Source organism: Scyliorhinus canicula, chromosome 5, assembly GCF_902713615.1.
Source record: "Scyliorhinus canicula chromosome 5, sScyCan1.1, whole genome shotgun sequence".
Lineage (NCBI taxonomy): Eukaryota > Metazoa > Chordata > Chondrichthyes > Carcharhiniformes > Scyliorhinidae > Scyliorhinus > Scyliorhinus canicula.
This window is the reverse complement of record NC_052150.1, coordinates 168,022,171-168,046,812: the sequence shown is the minus strand read 5'-3', so window position 1 is coordinate 168,046,812 and position 24,642 is coordinate 168,022,171. Positions and strand designations below refer to the sequence as shown.

Sequence of the window (24,642 nt, the reverse complement as noted above, 5' to 3'; positions counted from 1 at the left end):
CACCAGCCACATCAATGCAGTGACTATTGCAGCAGATCAGAGACTTGGAATTCTGTGGTGAGTTACTCACCTCATAACTCCCTAAAATCTCTCTATCCTCTACAAGGTGCAAGTCAGGAGTGTGATGGAATCATCTTTATTTGCTGGGATGGATGCAACTACAGAAATATTCAATAAGCTTGACACTATTCAAGGCCAAGCAATCCACCTGATTTGCACCTAATCTACTAATCTAAACATCAAACCCATCGATGAATAATGTACCATAGAGGTACATTGTGTACTGTCCACGGGAAGTACTGCAGCAACTTGCTTCTTTGACAACACCGTTCAAACCCCTGACATTCATCAGCCAGGTGAGCAGATCACGTGTCAACCGCGTCAATATTCCCTCCAGGAATTATACCATCCTGATGTGGAAATGCATCCCTGCTCCTTCACTGATGCTGGATCAAAACCCCAAACCCACTGTTGAGGAACAAGTGGAATGCACCAATTTCCACTTCAATAGCTGGATTTTAAACACAAAAACTCTTTGGTTGGGGATTAACCAGCCCCAGGGGCTGGTTTAGCTCACTGGGCTAAGTCGCTGGCTTTTAAAGCAGACCACGGCAGGCCAGCAGCACGATTCAATTCCCGTACCAGCCTCCCTGAACAGGCGCCGGAATGTGGCGACTAGGGGCTTTTCACAGTAACTTCGTTGAAGCCTACTCGTGACAGTAAGCAATTTTCATTTATTTCATGTAAGTGATTAAAATATCAAAAATCTCCAGCACAACACCAGCCAGACCACCTAGTTTAATGAGGCAGGAAAAGGACTCGGCAATCAATCCATTCAGTTTGCAAATTGAAACATTTGAATGGCTGGCATCTTGATATGACGCAAAAGAAAAATACTGTAGGAACTGAAAGTCTGTAATAAAGGTGGAAATTGATAGAAATACTACAATTATCAGACAGAACCTGTGGAGAGAGAAGGGTTAAATATTTCAGTTCAATGACCTTTCATCAGAATTGGGAAAAGTTATAAATGTAATAGGTTTTAAACAAGTGAAGGGGGGGAAATGGAAGTGGGAAAAATAACAAAATTGAAAATCCTTGATACGGTGGAAGGCAAAAATAATTAAATGACAAAAGGAGTGGTAATGGGACAAATAAAGAAATGAAAGATCTGCCTTGAGGAGATGTGAATGACAGGACGATGAACAGCTTCCATTTGTCATGTGCGAGAACCTTTAAGAACTGGGTGTTTATTAAATAGCTCTAGTGGATGTACCTTTAAGAAATAGGTGTTTATCGAATAGCTGCAGTGATGTCAGAGTGTCGGTGGAGCTGGGCTGCCTGTCTTGCACTTTCACTTTGGGCTGGCAGCTACAGGGTGTTTTTAGTTTTGGTTTGAGAGCTGGATAGCTGCAGGAAAAGCAAGCAGCTGTATAAGGATAGCTCTGCAATCAAAAGATTGTCTCCAGATCATTTGGATGATTTCAAAGTGATAACTGCTCTCAGTAGTGAATTTAAACCTGATCTCTGTGTTAAAAAGGGTATTTTGTCTTATGGATGTTGCAAGAAAAGATTAAGGGTTACTTATAGAATATTGTATCTGTGGGGATGATTGGCGTTGATAGTTGTTAAGATGTTTACTGTGGGTTTATAAAGTGTTAACTGGTTTCATAAATAAACATTGTTTTAATTTAAAAGTACTTTAGCTCTCTGTTGCACCACATCTGTAAAGTAGGCCAATGTGCTCCCCATAACAACACTCTATTAAAAGTTGTGGGTCAGGTGAACTCCATGATACACTTTGGGGTTCTCTAAACCCTGGCCCATACCACATGCAAAAGCAAAAAAAAGAGAGAGACAATTAAGAGAGTAAGTCCAAAAGTATATCCGGCTTAGGAAAGGAAACAACATTGGTGTAGTTTACAATCTGAAATTGTTAGACTCGGTGTTTAGTCTGAAAGAATGTGAAGTGTCTTACCAAATGTTGTGATGCTATTGGGTTAACATCCCCTTGATGCACTTCCCCAACGTACCCCCTCCCCCCTCCGGTTTCTTGGCCAAACATTCATAATGAGGCCATCTGGAAACTATTTCATTGCGAACAGATGGCCAGACTTGGGGGTTCTTCACCTGTGCTTATTAATGTTTGGCTGAACTCCAAGACAGATTTCTGAATAGATGTTTTTCTCAGCATTTCTATTGCCATTGTTATTACATGGCTCATTGATTCTGTACATAATTTATACTGGGTGAATGGGCACGGAGTGGGGCATGGTAGCCATGGAGCAGTGTGGAAGGCATGAAGGGGTTGTGGAATGAGCATGGAGAGAGCAGGGAGACAAGAATGGACATGGAGGGAACACAAATGGCTTAAGAGGCATGGAAGGGACATGGGAGAGTTGGGTAACACCATTTGAACTTACCTTCAAAAATGTTCCCAAATCCAGTCTATCATTCACAACTCCTCTGAGAACCTTGTTTATCTCCACAGAAATTGCGGGGGAAATGCCTACCCCCACGATGGAACCAGCCCAAATATAGCCAAGAACGATGGTGGGAATCCGAGAACTAGGTCCTGCTGCCATTTTTAAAAAGCAACATAATTGCCCAGACTCTACAAAAATCTTTGCTGTTAAATCTGTCTCTCACTCCAGAATTATGCTCTGATTTACAGATTTAACAGTGACCTGTTGGGTTTCCCAGCCTTCGGAAAATCTAACAATGTTTTTGTGGACCAGCAGGATCAAGAGTGCTTCCCCTGGCCCTCAATCTCCCCTCCCCCCCCTATTAACCCCCTCCCCCCCCCCCCCCCAGATCCCTGACTCATACCCTGGATTTGAGATTTGACCTCCCAACCATAATTGGATGCATTGGGAACCCCATGGCCTCCATTTGAGGATTGGACACAAACAGCAGGTCCTGCACCATGCCCCTCCCCCAGCATCCCCAACCCTCCTTCACCTATATCAAGGAGTGGCCTACTTGAGGTCAACTCCAAGGTCCCCCTTATTGATTTGGAAGCCAAGCATCACAATTAGGCTGACATCCAGACAAGGAAACTAGCAAGAAGAAAGGTTATAGAGCACAACAGACAGGGAAATCTGGACTTCCTGTGGTATCCCATCTGAAAGTTCACCAAACCCATATCCAACCCCGAGAATCACCATGTATAAGAATCCTCTGATTTTGATACTGTGAAGCAAGCATGTTGTAATAACAGGTTAAACTCCTTTATTCTCTTTCAGCTACTGACCTGTAATGCACTTCCAGTATTTTCTATTAACATTTCTAATTTATGCTTATTTTGAATAGTATCCTTAAAGTTTGCTTCACTAAAACTTGTCATTAGAAGGCTCTACCATGGAGCAATATTTAACAGAAATAAAATAAAGGAACAACTCAAAAGCATGTAATACTACCCCTGTTCTCTCAATACAATTCAAAACATAATAATTACTATTTGTCTGTGAAAACACACGTTGGTCTACATTATGTATGATTGAATAGGATGCTTAACAGGAATAGAGATGGAAGATATATTTTTTCGGTTCCAGTGAGATTAAGTTACATGCATCTTGTTACAGATTGTGGAGGTGAATTAACCGCAGACGCAGGAACATTCAGCTCACCAAACTACCCAAATAATTACTTCCATGGTCGTGAATGTCAATGGAGAATCATCGTGCAAGTTGGACGTAGAGTCACACTAATGTTCAAAGAATTTCACTTGGAAACACATCTGACTTGTAGATTTGACTATGTTGCTGTAAGTGTAAAAATAAGTGCACAATCGAAAAGATACTAAGTTATTCAGGCCAATCTCTCCTCTCTGCCCTGGCATTTGATGAGGCTATTGGCCTGAACATCCTTCCTGTAGTGTGGCAACCAGAATTGCACTCAGTACTCTAATGATCTGTGCAGCTAACGATCATTTTGTTCAGCTCCATCATAACCTCCCTGCTCTTATACTCTATGCCTTGGCTAATAAAGGCAGTTATCCCATATGCCACCTTAGCCACTTTATCTACTTGACTCTCAGCAGCTGAGGATACAATTACACCTGGACCTGGGATTTATCCACTTTTAAGCCCGCTAAAACCACTAACACTTCCTCTCTCTGAATGATGATCTGTTCAATTATGTCACAGTCCCGCTCTGTGCTTTCTATACCTACATCGTTCTTCTCCCTCCGTCAACCATGTCTCTGTGATAGCAATAATATCGTACTCCTATGTGTTAATCAACACCCTCAGTTCATCTGCCTTAGCCGTAAGACTCTTTGCTTTGACAGAAATGCCATCCAGCCTTGCCGTATCCCTTTGTGCCTTAACATGTTTCACTTAGCCCTGCCTTTCGGACTAACTTGATTTCTCTTCTGCACTTGGCTGTGCATCACCCCCAATCTAGCTCCAATCTGTAACCCGCCCCCCTGCCAAATTAGTTTAAAACACACCAGCAGCACCAGCAATCCTCCCTGCAAGAATGTTGTCCCATTTCGGTTCAGGTGCAACCCGCTTGAGCTATACAGCTCCCATCTTCCCTAGAAATGGACCCAGTGATCCAGGAAACTAAAGCCCTTCAATCTGCTATCTAGCTCCCTAAATTCTTGTTGCAGGACCTCATCCCTCTTTCTACCTATGTTGTTGGTACCATGCGAACTATGACTTCTGCCTGTTTGCCCTGTCCCTTCAGAATGCCCTGCAGCCATTCAGTGACATCCTTGTCCCTGACACCATGGAGACAACACACCATCCTGGAATCACGCTTGCAGCTGCAGCAACACCTGTCTGCACCCCTCACTCTTGAGTCTCTAGCACTATTGCTCTTCCATTCTCCCTCCTCTCCCCTTATGCAGCTGAGCCACCCACAATGCTGTGAACTTGGTTCTGGCTTTATGCTCCAGAGGAACTGTCATTCTCACAGTTTCTAACACCAAACAATGGTTCTTGAGTGCGATGCACTCTGGGGCTTTCCTGACTACCTGCTTGCCCGTCTTCTTCTGACTGCTGCTCACCCATCCCCTCTCTGACTGCACTTCCTCAAGCTGCAGGGTGATCACATCTAGAAACGTGCTATCCACGATCCTCTCAGTCTCATAGATACACCACTTTGCCTCCAGCTGATGCTCAAACTCCAAAATGGGCTCTCAAGCTGGTCAAATCGGTAGCACTTTCGGAAAATGTGGTCATCCAGACTAATCTGTGTCTAGCAATTCCCACAGCAAAACACGGGACTGAGCTCCCAGTCATACCTTTAGTTACAAGACTCTTGTGTTAAATTTATACCAAGTAAAAAATTATTTAAGTCTGCCTACTTCAGTACCGCCTCTGAAGGTCTTGACCCCTTTCTACTTTCCCACTAATATCAGGGAACATTCGGCCCATGAACATTCTGGTTGTAACGTGTGGTGTAGTCTGCTAGCTGATCAATAAGTGCGCCAGCCTCATCCCCATATATTCCGTGGCCAGTTTCCTCATACCCTTCTTGTTAGTCTGTACTGCTCGTTCAGCCAGACCATTTGAGGAAGGGTGATATGGCACTGTCCAGATGTGCTTCACCTCGTTTGTCTTCATGTAGCGTCCAAACTTCTCGTTGATGAACAGGGCATTGTTGTCCGTGATTAATACCTCTGGATCCTTCTGTGTCCAACTGAGCATTTATGCAGCAATGACCGGCAAGGTTTCCATAAAATGTAAGGTTGATATGATCTTGTCAGTCCTTGGTGGAGATGAGGGGGCGTGTTGGCAATGGGAGCTGGCTCAGACCATCCACATTTGTGATCTGCGTGCCCGAGCGATGCTCAAACGTATACTCGAACGGCACTAGTCACTCTGTCTGGGCAAATGTTATTGGCAGAACCGCCTTGTTCTCTTTAAACATTCCAAGCAGTGATTTGTGGTTCTTTATGATGATGAACCAACGGCCATACCCTTACTGGTGAAATTCCTTCATCACAAAGACAACAATCAGCCCTTCTTTTTCAATCTGGACATAGTTGCGCTCCACAATGGCCAAAGTCAGTGATGCATAGGCTATCAGTCTGCTGTCTGTTGGCTATGTGGTGGGTTAATTCACCCCAATTCCATACAGAAAGGCATCATGAGTAGCCAAAAGGGGCTTTGAGGAACCGTAATGGGTCAACAACCCTGATAACAACAGCCGCACTTCACCCTGGCTATGGCTTCTTGCTGCGGTACTCTCCACGGCCATTCTTGAGATTTCTTCAGTAACGTTTGCAGAGGATGGTCGTCAGGTTAGGGATAAATTTTCCATATTAATTCACAAGTTTTAAGAATGACCGCTGCTTGGTCGCATTCTCTGGCATGGGGGGTTGTTTGATTGCTCACACATTCTCCTCAACTGGATGCAGGTCGTCTCGGTCGACACGATAGCTTAAGCACATAAACTCTTTGGCGTAGAAAATGCATTTTCCTCTCTTAGGACAGCTACCTGTCTCAGAAAACTGGCAGAGGACTTCCTCCAAGTTGATCAGGTGCTCCTTTTTCGTGACACCGGTGACCAGGATGTTGTCCAAGTAGACTGCCACTTGTGGTAGTCCTAGGAGGCTGTTCTGGTGTTCTTCATGACTCTCTGGAAAATAGCACAAGCTGATGACACTCCGAATGGGCAGCATGGTGGTTAGCACTTCTGCCTCACAGTGCCAGCCTTGGGTGACTGTCTACTACTCCAGTTTCCTCCCACAATCCAACGATTTGCAGGTTAGGTGGATTGGCCATGCTAAATTGTCCCTTTGTGTCAAAAGGTTAGGTGAGGTTACTGGGTTACAGAGATAGGGTGAGGTGTGGGTCTATGAAAGGTGCTCTTTCAGAGGGTGGGTGCAGACTCAATAGGCTGAATGGCCTCCTTCTGCACTGAACGGATTGTATGATTCTACGAATGGCAACCTTGTATAGTCATAGAGGCCTCTCTGTGTATTAATAGTCACAAATTTCCTTGAACCCGTGTCTAGCTCCAAATTGGAGATATGCATAACTCACATTGGGCTTAGAAAAAGAGTGTCCTCCAGCCAGTTTTGCATGGAAGTCTTTTATTCGGGTATCTGTCCAAACCAGAGGCCTTGTTTACTGTTAGTTTCTCATCCCTGCACAAGCGGGCAGTTTTGTCTGGTTTCAGTACCGGGACTACAGATGCTGCCCAATCTGCAAATTGGTCCGGCCTGATGATTCCTAGGTTTTGCAAGTGGTTGAGTTCATCCTCTACCTTTGTCAGCAATGCATACGGAACTGGGAAGGCCCTGAAGTACTTTTGTTGGACCTCAGGATCCACGTATCTTGGCCATGGCACCTTTGATTTTACCCAGACCCTCCTAGAAATGTTACAGGTACTTCCCCAGGACTTTGAAGAATCCATCCTGAAAATCTGCTGCCAGTCCAAACAGAGCCAATCACAGCACAGCAGACTCGGGTCAGAACCCCGTACAATTATCAAGGGCAGCTTGACAGACTTCTCTCATAGACAACTGGGGTCACTGTTGTTCGTGCAAGGGCTGGTGGTTCCCCCGTGTATGTTGCCAATCTCGCTTTGTTGTTCTTAAGTTCAAATGCTGGATACCCCGTCTGCCGTCCTGTCACTGAGACTGCAGTCCCCGTGTCCAGCTCCATTTCTAGTGGGTGACCATTCACCTGGACAGTTATTTTGATGGGGGCAATCTGCGGTGTAGCAATATAATTCAATTGCATGCACTCGTCCTCGATGGGTTGCTCTCGGTGGAGGGTTCTGGCTCTAGGCAGGCGCCTCCCTCGACCTGGGTGCCATGCCATGCTTGTTGGCTGACCCGGCATTGTGGGCTCCTGAAGTTTCACCGCACCTCTGCAAATTCTTCTCCGGTGGCTCAGGGGAGCTGTCTTGCCTGACTGCAGGCAATGGAGGATGTTCTAAGGTATTCATCTCTGTCCCCGACGTACCCTGGCATTCGTGGATGCTCTTCTCCATGCTCTCCCATGAGAGGGAGATCTCAATGGTTTTTTTCAGGTCCAACGACGGTTCATCCAGCAATTTCCGCTGGGTTATCATGTTGTTCATGCCTTATATGTAGCATCTCCGTTCGGGATGACCCATAGCTGCAGAGTTCCGCCAGTTTGCGTAATCATGCCAGAAACTCAGTGACAGCCTCTCACGGGTTTCTCTCGGTATCTTTGGACAATGACTGACTGCTTGGGGTCATAGTGGTTTGCCATGAGCGCCACCAATTCCTCAAACGTCTTGGTGCCTGAGGCCGCAGGGTAGGTCAAGCTCTTTATGACGTTGAAAGTGGTGGTCCCTACATAGTTCTAAAGGATCACTTTCTGACAATCTTCCCCTCTAATAGCGTTCGCCCTGAAGAAATAGCACATGCGCTCCGTGTACTGAGCCCAGTTTTCCACACTCTCATCAAATGCGTCGAGTCTACCGAAGAGCGGCAGTTTTGCAACAGTGCAGACCTTGCTCCTTTGTATTGAGAAGCAGCCGTGGTCTAAGTGGCCTGCAGCACTGTCTGTAGTACTGTTTTCTCCTCATTGCCAATATTGTAGTTAATGAGGAGACTGGAAAAGGTGAGCCAAAAGTAATTTATTTCCTACTCACAGCAACGAAATGCAGCAAATAAACAACAGTCCATGCCCAAGCAGGGGCCATCCTCCGATGCGGGCTCCTTCCTGAGCCTGCTTTTCTCTCTGGGAAATAACAATGCCAATGTTAGGCCACCGATCCTCACCTGGAGAGCTCATATTCCACTAATCCTACAGGGAGATCAATCAGGTCATTCCCATTGGACTCATGGGGGTTATAACAATATATATATATATATATATATATATATATATCACAAAAGATAAGGGACCTAACACTAATCTCTGTGGTATGATCTCACTGGACACTGGCCTGCAGCCGCACAGTCTTCTTCCGCCACCCTCTGTCTCCTACCACTCAGCCATTTTTTGATCCAACTTGCCAAGTGACTCTGGACTCCATGTACTTTTACCTTCTTTATCAGTCTCCCATGTGGGACCTTGTGAAAGGCTTTGCTGGAATCCATATAAACAACATCAATTGAAATACTTTCATCTACATACCCGGACACCACCTCAACAAATTTAATCAAATTTGTTTGGCATCAAACTATTCAAGAACCCCATAGTCCCTCTTCCCAAATTCTGTTCCTACAAACTCCTTCTCCTGCATGAAGACAGGTGTGAAATACTCGTTCAACACCCTACCAATGTCTTCCAGCTCCTCGCACAGATTGCCCCCTTGGTCCCGAATGGGCTTTCCCTGGTTATCCCCTTCCCCTTAACATACTTACAGAATATCTTGGGATTCTCACTAATCTTACTTGCCAGTGATTTTTCATGCCCCTTCTTTGCTCTCCTAATTGCTTTCTTAAGTTCCACTGTAGGAAACCTCTCTATGCCACCCCACACCTCTTACAAGCCCAAATAATTCATTCAACAAAATCACCTAAGTCAGCCCAGAACAGAGTTTGAAACACGAATTTCGCAACATAACTGTTTCAGCGACAGATCAGGAAGTGTATCTATCTGCTGTGGTCAGGAAGGAGTCATTCAGACATTTTTAAAGATATGTGACACATTAACAAGTACACCTATCATGCCAACAATTTTAAACATTGATTTTTTCATCACAGATGTAGATGTGCAATAAGTTGCGAAAGACATTTGTGACTTCAAACTATAATGATTTTCTTTGGTGTTAGTTCTTTAGTTGATGATGTTTCCATCACTAGGTTTACAATGGCCTTCAACCCAATTCTCCAATGCTACAGAAGTATTGTAGTTACATTGACCCTGGAACACAAGTGATGTCATCTGGAAATACCATGCGTGTTGTTTTTGTGAGTGACAAATCCGGTTCAAACAAAGGCTTCAGTGCAACTTACACTTCAGACAAGGATGCAGGTCAGCCACGTGTAATTTGTATACCTAAGCTACCATATTATTCCATTCATGATTTAAAAATTTAGCAGTGTGATTTAATATCAAATTTTAATTATGATCTTTCTTTCTGATGTCATAACATATAAGGGATGTGGATGATACAGGCAAGCTCACAAATGTTACCGGTTATTAGATGTCCCGAGAAGGCAGTGATGGGCCTTCAACTTGAATGACTGCAGCCCTGGTACTGACGCTGTTCGGGAGGGAAGTCCAGGTTTTTGACACCACAGAAATGAAAGAACAATTATATCAGCCCATATCAGAGGAACTTACAGATGATAGTGTTTTCACAACATTGGTACTATTGTCCTTCTCATCGGTAGAGTTAGAAGAGTGGAGGGTATGATTTGGGACTTAGTGGCAGCAGAATTTTCAGAGGTGGGGTGAGGTGATGCCTTGCAATGATTGGTAAGTAATAGTTCAGAGTTTGAAAACAAAGTATTAGGGAACAGAGAGACAGTGAAAGTTGACAAGCACAGGATTTATACGTGATTAAAGGTATGAGACAGGACTTGTCAGAAGTCATTATTGTATTACGTTAGTAAGTTCCAGGGTAGTAGCAATGGGGAGGGCAGAAGTATAAATTGGGACTGTCATCTGAGCTGTGGTGCTCTGTTAAAGTGTAGTTTTTTTCTCTTGGACAGTAACACTTTTGTGTTCACACTTTATCTTTCTTTCTCTTGCAAGGCCTTCATTCCCTTCCTGTACCGTGCTTCTGTTACCCATTGCACACAGTTTGATACCTCTGAGCCCTTACTTCTGCAAAATCCCTTTGATTTTTGTAACAGTAACAGTTCTTTAACAATGTGACAATCCGTTACTGTCGTTTCTTTTTCCTGCCCACCACCAAACTCCCCTCTGCCACATTTGAAATCACTTTTCTGATCAGCGACACTTGTTGAAATGGGCAATGACTAGTAGTTCGACAAGAGCTATTTCCTAAAACAAACCAAAATATTCTGTATTTGGTTTGACTCAAACTTCAATGAACAAGATCTGTCTGATGAGTTCTGAATCAGAAAGTTCTGTACCAATCATTGTGCTAAGGATAGCTTTTTATCTGAGACATCCCCAGAGCTATTAAATTGGAGTCAATTAATCTGTGCAGAGAAAACATTAAATACAGATTATCTCAAGACTCTAACCAAATATCCAATTATTTAGACAAGATTCAAGTTGACACAGACTAGGGTAATCATTAACTTGGGCTATTAGAGCATTAAAGAAAATCCCAATGTTAAATCTGAAATTTGCTTTCACTTGAAACTACAGGTTGCCAATTTCCTTGTGTCCTTATTGAATAATAGGGATTAACGCAAAACGGAGTTCCTCCTATGTCTGTACTTCCTCCTTAACTGGAGCTATTAATTTTACCCTACTTCTTTTTGTCTTTTCAAATTGTTTCTTTTCCAATATCATTTTGAATGTTGTCATATTCTCTTCCTGAATACCCTATTGTGCTAAAGAATTTCCAACACCCTGTGTGAAATCAACAACAAATTCTATTTACATTTTTATATAATTCTCAAGGTGCTTCAATGTGACACATACTGTACAGAGCCAGATAATGAGATACCAGGTTGCTTGGCCGAAAGCCTGGCCAAAGGGGTAGGTTTTAAGAAGTGTCTTGTAGAAGAAAAGGGAGGTGGAGAGTTGTAGCAAAGGAATTCTAGCCCTTGGGACCTGGGGAATTAAAGGTGCTGCCAACAATTGGAGTGTTTAAAATCAGGAATGCTGAAAAGGTCAGAATCAGAGGATCACAGATGCCTCATGGTGGTAGAGGCACCGGAGGAGATTACAGGGTTGATAGGGGCAAGGCCAAGGAGACATTTCAATACAGAGCTTAGAACTTTTAAATCAAGAATCATCTTTCTGGCAGCCAAAGAAGGCCAGTGAGCATGGCAGTGATAGGGGAATGCAACTTGGTGTGAAGTCATAAACAGCAGACTTTTCAATAACTTCAATTTTATTGAGGATAAAATGTGGGAGACCAGTCAGGGGGGCATTGGAAGATTCGAGCTGCAAGATAACCATAGTCTCAATTAGTGTTTCATACCAAGGTGAGTTGACAGAGGAAACTTCGAGCAATGTTCTAGAAGTAGAAATAAACCTTTTTTGTAATGCCAAGAATATCGGCTTGGAAGCACATCTGGGGATCAAAAAAGACAGTGGGATTGCAAACAGAGTGGTCAAATCTCAGACCGTTGCCAGGAAGTGGGTGGAGTCGGTAGCTAGGGAAAATAATTTGGCGCAAGGACTGAAAATAATATCTTCAGGATTTCTAATATTTAACTAGAGGAAATTTCTGCTCATCAAGTACTGGATGTCAGATTAGCAATCTAGCAACGGTGGAGAAATTGAGAAAGGTGGTGGTGATCCAGAGCTGGATGTTATCATACGTGTGAAAAAACACACTGGGCGCAACCTTGTTGAGGCGTTAGGCCATAAACCAATCAAACAGTGACGAGGCCACGTTCCACCTGGAATCAAGACCCCAGGGGTAAAAGTCTCACATACCAAGAGCTGCCAGCCAACAGAGGTCATGAGGGAGGCCATTTCTGTTGCAGGAAGAGCATATACTGGACCACACCACTATCCAGATCCAATCAAACAAAAGCAAAATCATCCATTTCCCATCAGTCTATCCTTTCTATCCACCTAACCATCCCTCAATCTTTCTTTTCTATCCCTCTAACTATGCAGCTGTCATTCCTTGTAACACATGCAGCTTCTTTTTGCAAGATGTCTTTTATTCAATCAGCTTGTCACGTTTTGTTTTATGATTTCAGTGTGTGGCAGCAACTTGATGGACCCAAATGGTGGGAACTTCACTTCTCCTGGTTTTAATGGTGTGTTGGACTACACAAACAATCTTAACTGTGAATGGGTTATTCAGAACTCCCACACCACAAATTCATCTATTTACATCCAGTTCACCAGCTTTAACCTGGAATACCATCCAGTTTGCCAGAATGATTACATTGAGTTCCGATTTGGTGAGTGAATAGCGTCTGTATGTTGATGCATAAACTGACAATAAATAAAAAAAATTATCATATTTTTTCAACACAATGCAGTGGATGCTGTGTAAATGAACTTTTAAAAGGCTTTTGATAAAGTACTAAACAATACACCTGTTAGTAAAATTGAATTTAAAGTTACAGTGCAACGTGGATGTGAAATTGGTTGGGGAACAGCAAGCAATGACTAGAAACAGATGTTGTTTATCAGATTAGAGAAAATTATACAGTGGTGTACCCCAGAGGTCAGTTAGTATCGCTGCTCCTTTCATGACCTGGACCTTGGTATACAAGGCACAATTTAGAAAATTTACAAATGATCCAAAACTTGGAAATGTAGTAAATAATGGGGTAGATATGAACAGACCCTAGAAGGACTTAGATAGACGCATGGGCATATACATGATTGGTGAAATTTAATACTAAGAAGTATGAAATGATACATTTTGGAATATAAGTGACATAATTTTAAAGGGGATATAGGAACAGAAGAAATTGATGGTGTAAGTATATAAATCACTGAAGCTGGCTGGACAAGCGTGAGAAGACTGCTAAAAAACTTTATGAGATCCTTGTCTTTACACAGATGTTGGATATTGTCATGGTGGCAGTGGGCAGAAATGTTGGGCGTAACCCTGCCTCAGTTGTTTTTGGGGGCGACCCACCAGGAATTTAGGCCCATTTTAGAATCTGTCTCCAAGAGCTGCCAGCCAGTCCAAATGCCAAGAACTCTTCAGTCTCAGCTAATTCACTGCAAGCAGTGGCCCCTTCTAGGACTGTACCCAGCTGAAAGGCACAGTAATTGGTGCCACCCTCATTGCAAGCTGAGTGTGGTCAGGGGTTGCACAAACCAATCAGATAGCCTGCAGTGAGTGTGGAAGAGGTTGGTGACTGCTGAGAGCATGAGGCAGTAGTTGCTGGAAGAATCACAACGGCTGTAAGAGGGACACCTGCCTGGTTACTAGGAGCTGCCACCATCCACCCACCTTCCTCCTTCTCTCCCCCCACCCCACCCCCACACTGAGCCCTCAGGATGGCGATCAGACAGTTTTCCAACATGGCGAGGGCTGACCCACTATTGGTAAAATGCCAGTAGCAATGTGAAGAGGCTCTTAATTGGTCCTTGACCCCACCGTCTATGCAAACCATAACCCCCACCCCCACCGCACCGCCCCTTCTCTCCAAGACCTTTGAACATGGGATTTCCCTAACTCCATTTTGTACCCCTCCAATGAGGTTTCCGCCTCTGCCACAGAACTGTAATGGCTCTTATCACAGTCACAAATGGCATCAAATGTGACTGAAATACTGAATGGTACTTATCAGAGTCAAGAACGACATCCGATGTGACAGTGACAAAGGTAAACTTTCGTTCCTCACCCTTCGTGACCTGTTTGCAATCTTTGATGTGCTGGCTCACACTATCCTCCTCCAATGTGTCTCCACTGGTATCCAGCTGGGTGGGACTGATGGCTCTCACTTGGTTCTATACTCATCTATCTAACCATAGCCAGAGTATCTCTTGCATTGGATTACCTTCCTCCTCCTGCACCATTATCTCTGGGGTAATTCAAAGATCAATTCTTGATCCTCTCTTATTTCCCATTTTCATGCTGCACTTCGACAACATCATCCCAAAGCACAATGTTGGCTTCCACATGTACACTGATCACACGCAGCTCTACCTCACCACCGTCTCTCTCAACTCCTTCACTGTGGCTAAAAGATCAAATTACTTATCCAACATCAAAAGCAAAAATATCCTCCAATTAAATATTACAAAGACTGAAGCCATCACTTTCAGTTACCATTTGAAACTCCATTCCCCAGCTACAGATTCGATGGGCATGATTCTGCCCATCCCCATCAGGAATCACATCGGTTTTCACGCTTCCACCAGCAGGAAAACCAATGTGATTCCTGATGGTGATAGGAGCGAAGCTGAGGTGTGGCAACATAGTAAATGTTCTAAAGAGGATCAGGACTTTTGCTGGACCTGATAGGGTGGGAGGGGTAGGGCCTAATCTCTCTGACAGGTCTCGCTCAGTAACTCCCCTCACCATCTAAGCACCTGATCTTTCTAGGAAGCTATTCAGAACAAAGAGACAGCCTCTTTTTAAAAAAACTGCGGCTAGAAAAACAGCTGCTTAATGGAATCCTGTAGAGCTATGTAAATGAACAATGCTAATTATTCCTTTGAAACTGCCTGGACCTGTCAATCAAGAGGCTCTTAAAAGGCAATGGTTCATGAAATTGAATGTGGACCATGCAGTTCAAAGCTTATAGGATTCTAGCCATGCACACAGGCTTGAAAAAGAAAAGGAAAATGAAATTGACAGTGTAAAACCACTTCAAAAGTTTTACTTGCATCTCACAGATCTTAGAACTTGGCATACTGATGGTTTAAAGAGTTTTTAAGGCTATAGATTGGAAGACCAGCTGAACCACTCCCATCCCAGGAAAGACCCCCGAACTGAGCCCTTCCATCCTAGTTCCCCTCCCCGATTCTCACCTCCCATGAAGGGCCCTCCTCGGTACCTTGGAGGCAGGTATAGGTAGGATACTCACCCTCCTGTCCTTTGTCAGATTATAAGATGGCAGCTTCCCGTTTTTCAGGACTTGCACCATTTACACCAGTGTGAGTCCTGGCTGGGGGGGGGGGGGGGGGGGGGGGGGGGGGGGGGGGGGGGGCAGGAGCATCACAAGTACTGGGTTAGAATCAGTCTTCTAACCCAATCATTTCATTCAAATGAATGCAGACAAGGACTTTGCATTTTTCCACCAGGTCTGGGCGGTAGTACAATCCTGGCTCAGACCCCAACAATTGCAACAGGAACCCCAATCTCTATTTTTTTTATTTGTAGAACTGTGAGGAAAGGATACTTCACTCCAAGAGTGATCCCCGCACAAATAGGGATATATTTTATTAAAATAAACTTTGTTATTATCACAGTATTACACAATGCTTAACAATAAAATGAAACACTTTACCTCATAGCGGCTACCTTCTTTATCTCCAATCAAGCAAAAGCCATCACAGGACAACTCCACTTTTAAATAAAATTAGCAAACACAGAATTACTTGCCAGCTTCAGGATAAATAATTCCTTTAAAAGACTGTTTGGAAAGAGAGAAAGCCTGTCAACAAACAGCCTGTAGATTCTTATCTGTGCCACGCTACTGCTCATACTGACAGCCTTTTTCAGAAGGTGTGGTTTACCTCTCACCGTCCAGAGAAGCTTTAACCCTGCTACCAACCTGTACAGACCTGGCTCTCACATCAATTGCATCTTCTTCATCCCATTCAAATCCCATGACATAATTATTTAAGTTTAAACACAATGGGCTGGATTCACCGTTTTGAGGCTCAATACCGACGCCGGCGTGGAACTGTGGTTTTACGACGTCAAAATCGGCAGTAAACCTTCATTGATTCTGTGACCAGTGATTGGCTAACAGTTGGGCAGAGTAAAACTCCCACGATATAAACGCTTGGAGAATGGCCGGGTCGGTGGCCACGCATGCGCATGGCGACAATCTCCAGCAGGCATGCCGTAAAACATGGCGCCAGCCATGCGCAGAACCGAACAGCCAAATAGTGCCCCGCTGGCTACCCCCTGTCCACCCCCCACCAGTCTCCCAAGCCCACGTGGAAGCCCGCCCCCCCTCCCCGGCCAGCAGAACGATCCTGGCCAACTGTTGCAGCACTGGACCCAGTCCATAGCCGCCACGCTGAGTTCTCGACTGCTGTGACCACACGTCAACTGTGCGGTCGGGAACTCAGCCCATCAGCATCGGAGGAGGGCCTTCAGGTAACACGCCCATGCCGTTCCATTGGCCTACGGCATGCAGCATGATGGTGCCATTTCGGAGGGGGCAGAGTACAGAAAGATGGTGTCAAACGAGCGCTGCCCCTGATTTGGGCATTGGAAGGGATTCTCCGTCCGATCGCCGATTGCAAAATTGGCGTCGGGAACAGCGAATCCCGCCCCATGTCACTAATTATGTACTCCCCAGAAATCATAACAAAAAACCATTAGGCTCTCCTTGTAAATATAAACATAGTTTGAAATAAAGATGATCTCACTTTTACTTAATTGAACCTTTTTGCAGCCAGAGTGTCTGTTTTTCTTTCAAACCAGGACTTTATTTAAAAAATACTGCAGCAGATATATACACATCCTAACCCAGGTTTTTTGAAAAAACATTACTGCACCAGATAAAAATAATACAATATATATACCAATTTCTTTCTGCTCATCATATGTTGGGTCCGGCCAAAGGGTTGGAAGAATCGCAACAGGTTTGGCGCCTGATGCAAAACACAATTTTTTGCCCAATACCCAAGTCCACAGGCTATTGCAAAACCTGCACTTGCTAGCGGATCTGGAGAATCCCCCCCAAAGACTTTCCCTGGCAACTAAACCACTCTGCTTGCAATCTTGGTTGAACCCAAGTTGAACTTCCGACCATATATTCACATAATCAGTAAGACTGCCCGTTTCCAACTCTAACACTGCCCGACTTCATCCATGCCTGAGCTCATCTGCTGCTGAATCCCTCATTCATGCCTTTCACACATCTGGACTTGGCTATCCCAACACGTGTCTGTGGTCCCCAACATTCTATTATCTGTAGTTATCCAAACCTTTGCTGCCCGTGCCTTAACTCATACCAAATCCAGGTCTCCTCTCACTCTTGCACCTGTTGATTCATTTTGATTCTGACCATGCAATGTCTCAATTTTAAAATACTCATTTTTTAAAATGTCTTTTCATGGTATCGTCCCTCCTTATTTCTGTAATTTCTTCATGCCCTACAGTCCCGCAATGTATTTGCGCTCATCTAATTCGATCCTCTTGAGCATCTCCGATGTTAATCTCCCCACCATTAATGACCACGCCTTCAGCTTTCTGGGTCGTAAACTCTGGAATTTCCCACCAGGTATGGACCTGATTAGATTGTGTTGAGCCCCCCCGGAGAGAAGTATTGTGGATTCTTACCAGTTTTTAAACCAGTGGATGAGATCCACATCTCCAATACTAAATTCCACCTGTACTCCTGTTCTTCCATCACTGCTTGGGAACATTGCAGTGTATCTGAAATGAGAAAAAAATATATTTTGGGTTGTGGCTAAGGGGGTGCATAAAGTAAGATGCACGGGTTTGCACCCACTGCAGCTTCTTAGTCGGATGAGATTGAGGGATGAGGGAGAAGTTGGCTGATAGGATGAGGAATAGATATGAAGATAACCTCATCATCAATTGCTTCAGCCCCACTGATGGGCCACAAGGCCTCAACAATGCCCCTTCCCAGGTTGACCAACACCAGCTCCTTCATGGGTTAAACATGTAGATTTACTTGATCCGCTGCAGCTCCAGCTGTCTCCTGTTGCGTACAGCTTTCCTGAGAAAGAAAGAGGGAAGTGTGTCAGCGAATGTCATTCAATGTGCTTGGAGGCTATAGCTGTCATGGTTGAATAACTGCCAGTGAGCTATGAGATGTTGGTGCCAGAGAGCTATGAGATGTGGGTGTGAGACAAACTGTCCGAGGGTCATCTAAAGGTAGGGTTAAGTACTGAACGATAGAGATTGTTGGCAGATGGGGATGTGCTGAGATCAGCAGTAGATGGGGCTAGTGACATAGTTGGCAGGATAAGGCATTTGAAGATAAACTCTCTGATCTTGGTAACTGATGTGAAATCATCAAACTCCTTCCTGCACAGCCTTCAGGTTCTTGCAGCTACATTCCTGGCATTGAGTTCCACCATTATCTATCCCCGATGCCTCTTGCATTTGTCTCTGGAAGACCTCCTAAAGATGCAGAACATCTCTTCTCTCTTCCACCACTTTCACCACAACCTCCAGTAGAGTGTTTGAAAACTTTAACCATTGTTGGCCATTGCTGGAACTTTCACAAAACATTTTTTGAAAATGCTCTCACCATCTCTAACAGCCACAGTGTGCCTCCCCTTTAAATGATTGAGGCTGGCTTCAGACACTTGCTGATGCATACAGCTAATGAACAGCATATGAAGCACTGTCTCCAAGCAGCAAACACTTAATGTAGCTGGCAACACAATTGTGACATGATGCATACATCACGCTCAACAGATGTGGGTTAATCATTTGTTGTGATCTCCATGCCCGTTTGGCATCGTTTCCAATTTAACTCCCTTAAATTTTGAGCTTTGAGAAAAATATAACTTTAACTTTCATGAAAAAGCACTAATCACTGTGTGTGCTACGTTTCTACCAATGCAAATAAGTTGAAGTTACATTGTTACGCATATTCGTGTGACATTCTCTCAATTACTGTATTAAATCATTTTAAATAAACAAGTTTTTATAGCCTGAATGCGACAGTGGAATGAGGAATATCATAAGAATATTTTAAAGCATTCATATGCTTCTATACTGTTGTACAATTTCACAAATGCTGGCCAGACTGGTATGCCAGCATCATCTACAATTTTGCTTGTATATTTGTGTAATTTGTTTTTGCTAATGGGAGCCTTATAAAAAATAAAGTGCTGCATGTACATGAGGAGCTGTTATTCTAAAAATCACTGCACAATTAGGTAATTTTGTTGAATGTTAGTATACATTAGAAAACTGTTCCCATGTGTAAATTACAAAACAATAATATTAGTAAAACAGTTGCACAGATTTCAATATCTTCTATCCACTACTCTATAGAATTGTGCAAAGCTCCCTTAATTTTTCTTTCCCTTGTCCCTCAGGCGATTCTAATGGTGATCTAATTGCCAGGCTATGTGGACAATCTGCTCCTACGATTCCACTGGTGATACCTTCCTCCCAACTATGGGTCCACTTCGTATCTGGTCCATCAGTGGAAGATATTGGTTTCTTTGCCAAATATAGTTTTACAGGTCAGTATTTTTTCTTCATGCTACTTGCCCATTGGTGGTATTTCCGCACCTTAAAAAGCATAATTAAAAGCCAGAATATTGCACAGATTTTTATTGTTGAAATGTTATGACATTTGTATCAAGTTTTTTCCTCCACTATTTGTTGAGGTATAAGCCATTTAAAATAATTGATTTACATTTTTCACAATGATGATGTATTTTGAAATTAGTTACAAAGATTTATGGAATCATGGTAATTTCAAGACAAAAATGATAGAAAGTTCAGTACAGAATCATAGAAAATTCAATTCAGAATCATTGAAATTTCAGTACAGAAGGAGGCCATTTGGCCTCTTGGACACATTGAGTGCTAGCTTACTCTCTCACCAGACTTAGTTTTCTAGTTCCTTCCATTTTCTTTTGAATGTAAATGTTTTAACTAGTAATTTACTTATCTAATTTCCCTCTTAAATATCATAATTGACTCAATTTCAGTAGTCATGTTTCATAAATCAAGATAGCATTGCATGTCCGAATAACCCAGAATATTTTCATCAAGGTGGTGGCCTTTTGATATGTGTACTTTTTACTTGAGGTTGTCTCTTTTAGAATGTGGTGGCATTCAGATTGGAGAAAATGGATTCATTTCAAGCCCCAACTATCCATCACAATATAATCCTTTGACCCGCTGTGCATGGAGGCTGGAGGCTCCAGAAGGACACACAATAACTGTGAGTCTATTTTTGAACGTGCATGGAAAAGTAAGCAAGTATTCTTAATATAGTTGATCAGGAAAATATTTGTAGCTTGTACGGCATGCTTCAGTGAAAAATATTGACCAGTAACTTTCTGGCTCCCCAGTGTTGGATTGGGGGCATACCAAAGTTGCACTGGGGAATCCCTCTTAGAGGTTCCCAGGTAACTTAAGGTAGGGGTTAGGAAAGGGAAAAAGGGTTATGAAATGTCATTGGCAAACAGGATTAAGGAAAATCCTAAAGTGTTTTATGCATATGTAAAGAGTAAGAGGGTAGCCAGAGAAAGGGTTGGTCCATTCAAAGTTATTTAGGTATAGAACCAGAGGAAATGGGAGAGATACTAATTGAATATTTTGCCTCAGTATTGACCAAAGAGAAGGACTTGGTGGATGAGGAGTATTGGGCAGAGTGTGTAGATATTCTGAGTCATGTTGATATTAATAAAGAGTAGGTGTTGGACATCTTAAAAAGCATTAAAGTAGATACGTCCCCAGGGCCTGATGGGACCTACCCCAGAATACTGAGGCAGGCAAGGGAGGAAATTGCTGGGGCCTTGACAGTAATCTTTGTATCCGCATTGGCTACAGGTGAAGTTCCAGAGGACTGGAGAGTAGCCAATGTTGTTCCATTGTTTAAGAAGGTCAGCAAGGATAATCCAAGAAATTATAGGCCGGTGAGCCTTGCATCAATGCTGGGGAAATTATTGGAAAAGATTCTTAAAGATAGGATTTACTCACATTTGGAAACAAATGGGCTTATTAGTGATGAATAGCATGGTTTTGTGAAGGGGAGGTCGTGCCTCATTAATTTGATCAAGTTTTTTGAGGAAGTGTCAAAGATGCTAGGTAGTAGCTGTTATATACATGGAATTCAGTAAAGCCTTTAACAAGGTACCTCATGGTAGACTGGTGCAAAAGGTGAAGTTGCATGGGATCAGAGGCGAGCTGGCACGTTGGAAACAGAACTGGCCTGGGCACAGAAGGTAGTGGGTGGCAGTAGAAGGGTGTTTTTCTGAATGGAAGGCTGTGACTAGCGGCATTCCACAGGGATCAGTTCTGGGGCCCTTGTTGTTCGTGGTGTATATAAATGATTTGGAAGAAAACGTAGCTGGTCTGATTAGTAAATTAGTAAACAACCCAAAAATTGATGGGGTTGCGGATAGTGACGAGGATTGTCAAAGGATACAGCAGGATATAAACTGGTTAGAGACTTGGGCGGAGAAACGGCAGATGGAGTTTAGTCTGGACAAGTGTCAGGTAATGCACTTTGGAAGGTCCAAAGCATGCAGGAATTACGTAATAAATGGTAGAACTCTTGCGAGTATTGACAGGCAGAGAGATCTGGGCGTGCATATCCACCGATCACTGAAAGTGGTAACATATGTGAATAAGGTGGTCAAGAAGGCATACAGCATGCTGGCCTTCAGCGGTCAGGGCATTGAATATAAAAATTGGCAAGTCATGTTGCAGCTGTACAGGACCTCAGTTAGGCATGATTTGGAATATTGTGTACAATTCTGGTCGCCACACTACCAGAAGGATGTGGATGCTTTGGAGAGGGTACAGAAGCGATTTACTAGGATGTTGCCTGGTATGTAGGGCATTAGCTATGAGGAGAGGTTAGATAAACTTGGTCTGTTCTCACTGGAACGACAGAGATTGAGTGGCGACCTGATAGAGGTCTACAAGATTATGAGTGGCATGGACAGAGTGGATAGTCAGATGCTCTTTCCTAAGGTAGGAGAGTCAAGTGCTAGGGTACACAGGTTTAAAGTGCGTGGGGAAAAGTTTAGAACAGATGTGTGAGGCACGTTTTTCACACAGAGGGTGGTAAATATATGGAAGACGCTGCCTGGGGGAGGTGGTGGGAGCAGGTATGATAGCGGCATTTAAGGGGCATGTAGAGAAATATAATAATAATAACATAATAATCGCTTATTGTCACAAGTAGGGGCTGGTTTAGCTCACTGGGCTAAATCGCTGGCTTTTAAAGCAGACCAAGCAGGCCAGCAGCACGGTTCGATTCCCGTACTAGCCTCCCCGGACAGGCGCCGGAATGTGGCGACTAGTGGCTTTTCACAGTAACTTCATTGAAGCCTACTCGTGACAATAAGCGATTTTCAATTCATTTTCATTTTCATTTCATTTTTCATTTCAATGAAGTTACTGTGAAAAGCCCTTAGTCGCCACATTCCGACGCCTGTTAGGGGAGGCCGGTACAGGAATTGAACCCGTGCTGCTGTCTTGTTCTGCATTACAAGCCAGCTGTTTAGCCCACTGTGCGAAACCAACCCCAAACCAAACCAACAAAATATATGAATAGGGTGGGAATGGAAGGATATGGACTCCGTAAGTGCATACGGTATAGTTTAGGCAGGTATCATGGTCGCCGCAGGCTTGGAAGGCTGAAGGGACTGTTCTGTGCTGTATTGTTCTTTGTTCTTTGTAAGGGTTTGTCCGGCAATTGACCAGAAGTGCAAACGTCCCCTGGACAATTGCAGTGGGCTGGGAACCATCCGACAGAAGCAATTTTAATCACTAACTTCAGCTGTTTCCAATAATCTTTATTAGTATCACAAGTAGGCTTACATTAACACTGCAAAGAAGTTACTGTGAAAAGCCCCTCGTCGCCACACTCTGGCGCCTGTTCAGGTACAAAGAGGGAGAATTCAGAATGTTCAACTCACCGAACAAGCACGTCCTTCATGACTTTGTGGGAGGAAACCAGAGCACCCGGAGGAATCCCAAGCAGACACGGGAAGAACGTGCAGACTCCACACAGACAGTGACTCGAACCCGGTTCCGTGACCCAGTTTTGGCAGTGTTATGTGAATAGCTACCTTGAAAGAATTAGAAAAAAATGAAAGCACTTCAACTTCAGCATAATTACTTTAAACTCACAGAACAAAGCCCCGCATGGGACACCCCCACACTCCCGTCCTCTCAGGGAACTCGTCCACCCTTCCTACTCAGCACCCCTCCCACATATTCCCCACCCCTGACCACCCCCTTGCTCTATTTATGTAAATAACTTTATTTTTCTTCTCTGTAACTTACTTACATCAACCAGCACACCCCAATCTCAATTTTTTTAACTTTCCTTTTTATCTGAAAACTGAACCCATTCTTACAACAGTTACCAGGTTGTCTGCAGCAATAATTTTGTCAACAAAATGAAATATGATACAATGTCCTAACATGGGTTGTTAGGACATAGAATGTTGAAATATAAAAGCAAGCATGTATGGGAAATAAAGATAGCACAGCATTGATGCTGAGTTCTATAATAGACGCCATTGCCTTGATTTTCATCTGCTTGCGATAACACAAAGGAAGAAAGGGCATTAATCAAAAAGCAGATTACATTGTTTTCCTCTGAGGGAGTTTAGGTTTAAAGTGGACTAACTTGGCCTCGCCTCAATGCTAGGGCTGAGGGATTTACCTGCAGAATGAGCTTCTTGTTCTCAGTATGCTGGTAGTGCAGATGCCCTTGAACAGTTCCAGTAGCCAACTGCCTCACATAGGTGGTACCCTCTGAGGTGGAGGTTGCTGTCAGGACCGGGTCACTCCTGAAGGAGCCTGGATACAAATGGGTCACACACTCACACACACGGGGTGACGAGGGCTGATTGAGGGAGAATGTGGTGAGTGAGGGGTGAGGGAGGTAGATGGAGCACAAGGGAGGGGGGATGAGGTAGAGGCGGTCAATCCTGGTTCCCACTGTCCATACCTGGGACTTACAGATGCTCTCCTCCAATCCCAGCCTCGCCCATGTAACAGCTGCTTGGGCTGGTACTTTCTCAAATTCAAACACCCAAACCTTGGTTGCCAACCACTGCTGCACATGTCAGGACTACAGTTTCCTTCAGGCATCATGGGCTGGGTCAAACCCTGATTCCACGCTGTCGCTCATCACTGCGCAAGCGCACAGCACCACAAGCCGCATGGGTAATGTCGTTCCGACTATTGATTGTGTCAGGAAAGAGTTGCCCCCTCCTCTGTGATTGGCTCAGCAGAGTGATTAACGTGGAAATTCTGGGAAGG

The 24,642-nt window shown here is 43.8% G+C and overlaps 1 protein-coding gene across 1 annotated transcript in view; it reads left to right on the top strand.

The window, feature by feature from the left end:
* The window catches only part of cubn (cubilin (intrinsic factor-cobalamin receptor)), a 450,080-nt gene that overhangs the window by 274,759 nt on the left and 150,679 nt on the right, over nt 1-24,642 (top strand). Inside the window, exons 42-46 of the mRNA XM_038796451.1 lie at nt 3,585-3,766; nt 9,743-9,914; nt 12,743-12,949; nt 19,716-19,865; nt 20,454-20,575. Of these exons, the coding sequence (XP_038652379.1) occupies nt 3,585-3,766; nt 9,743-9,914; nt 12,743-12,949; nt 19,716-19,865; nt 20,454-20,575 (833 nt within the window). The remainder of the gene's footprint in view (nt 1-3,584; nt 3,767-9,742; nt 9,915-12,742; nt 12,950-19,715; nt 19,866-20,453; nt 20,576-24,642) is intronic.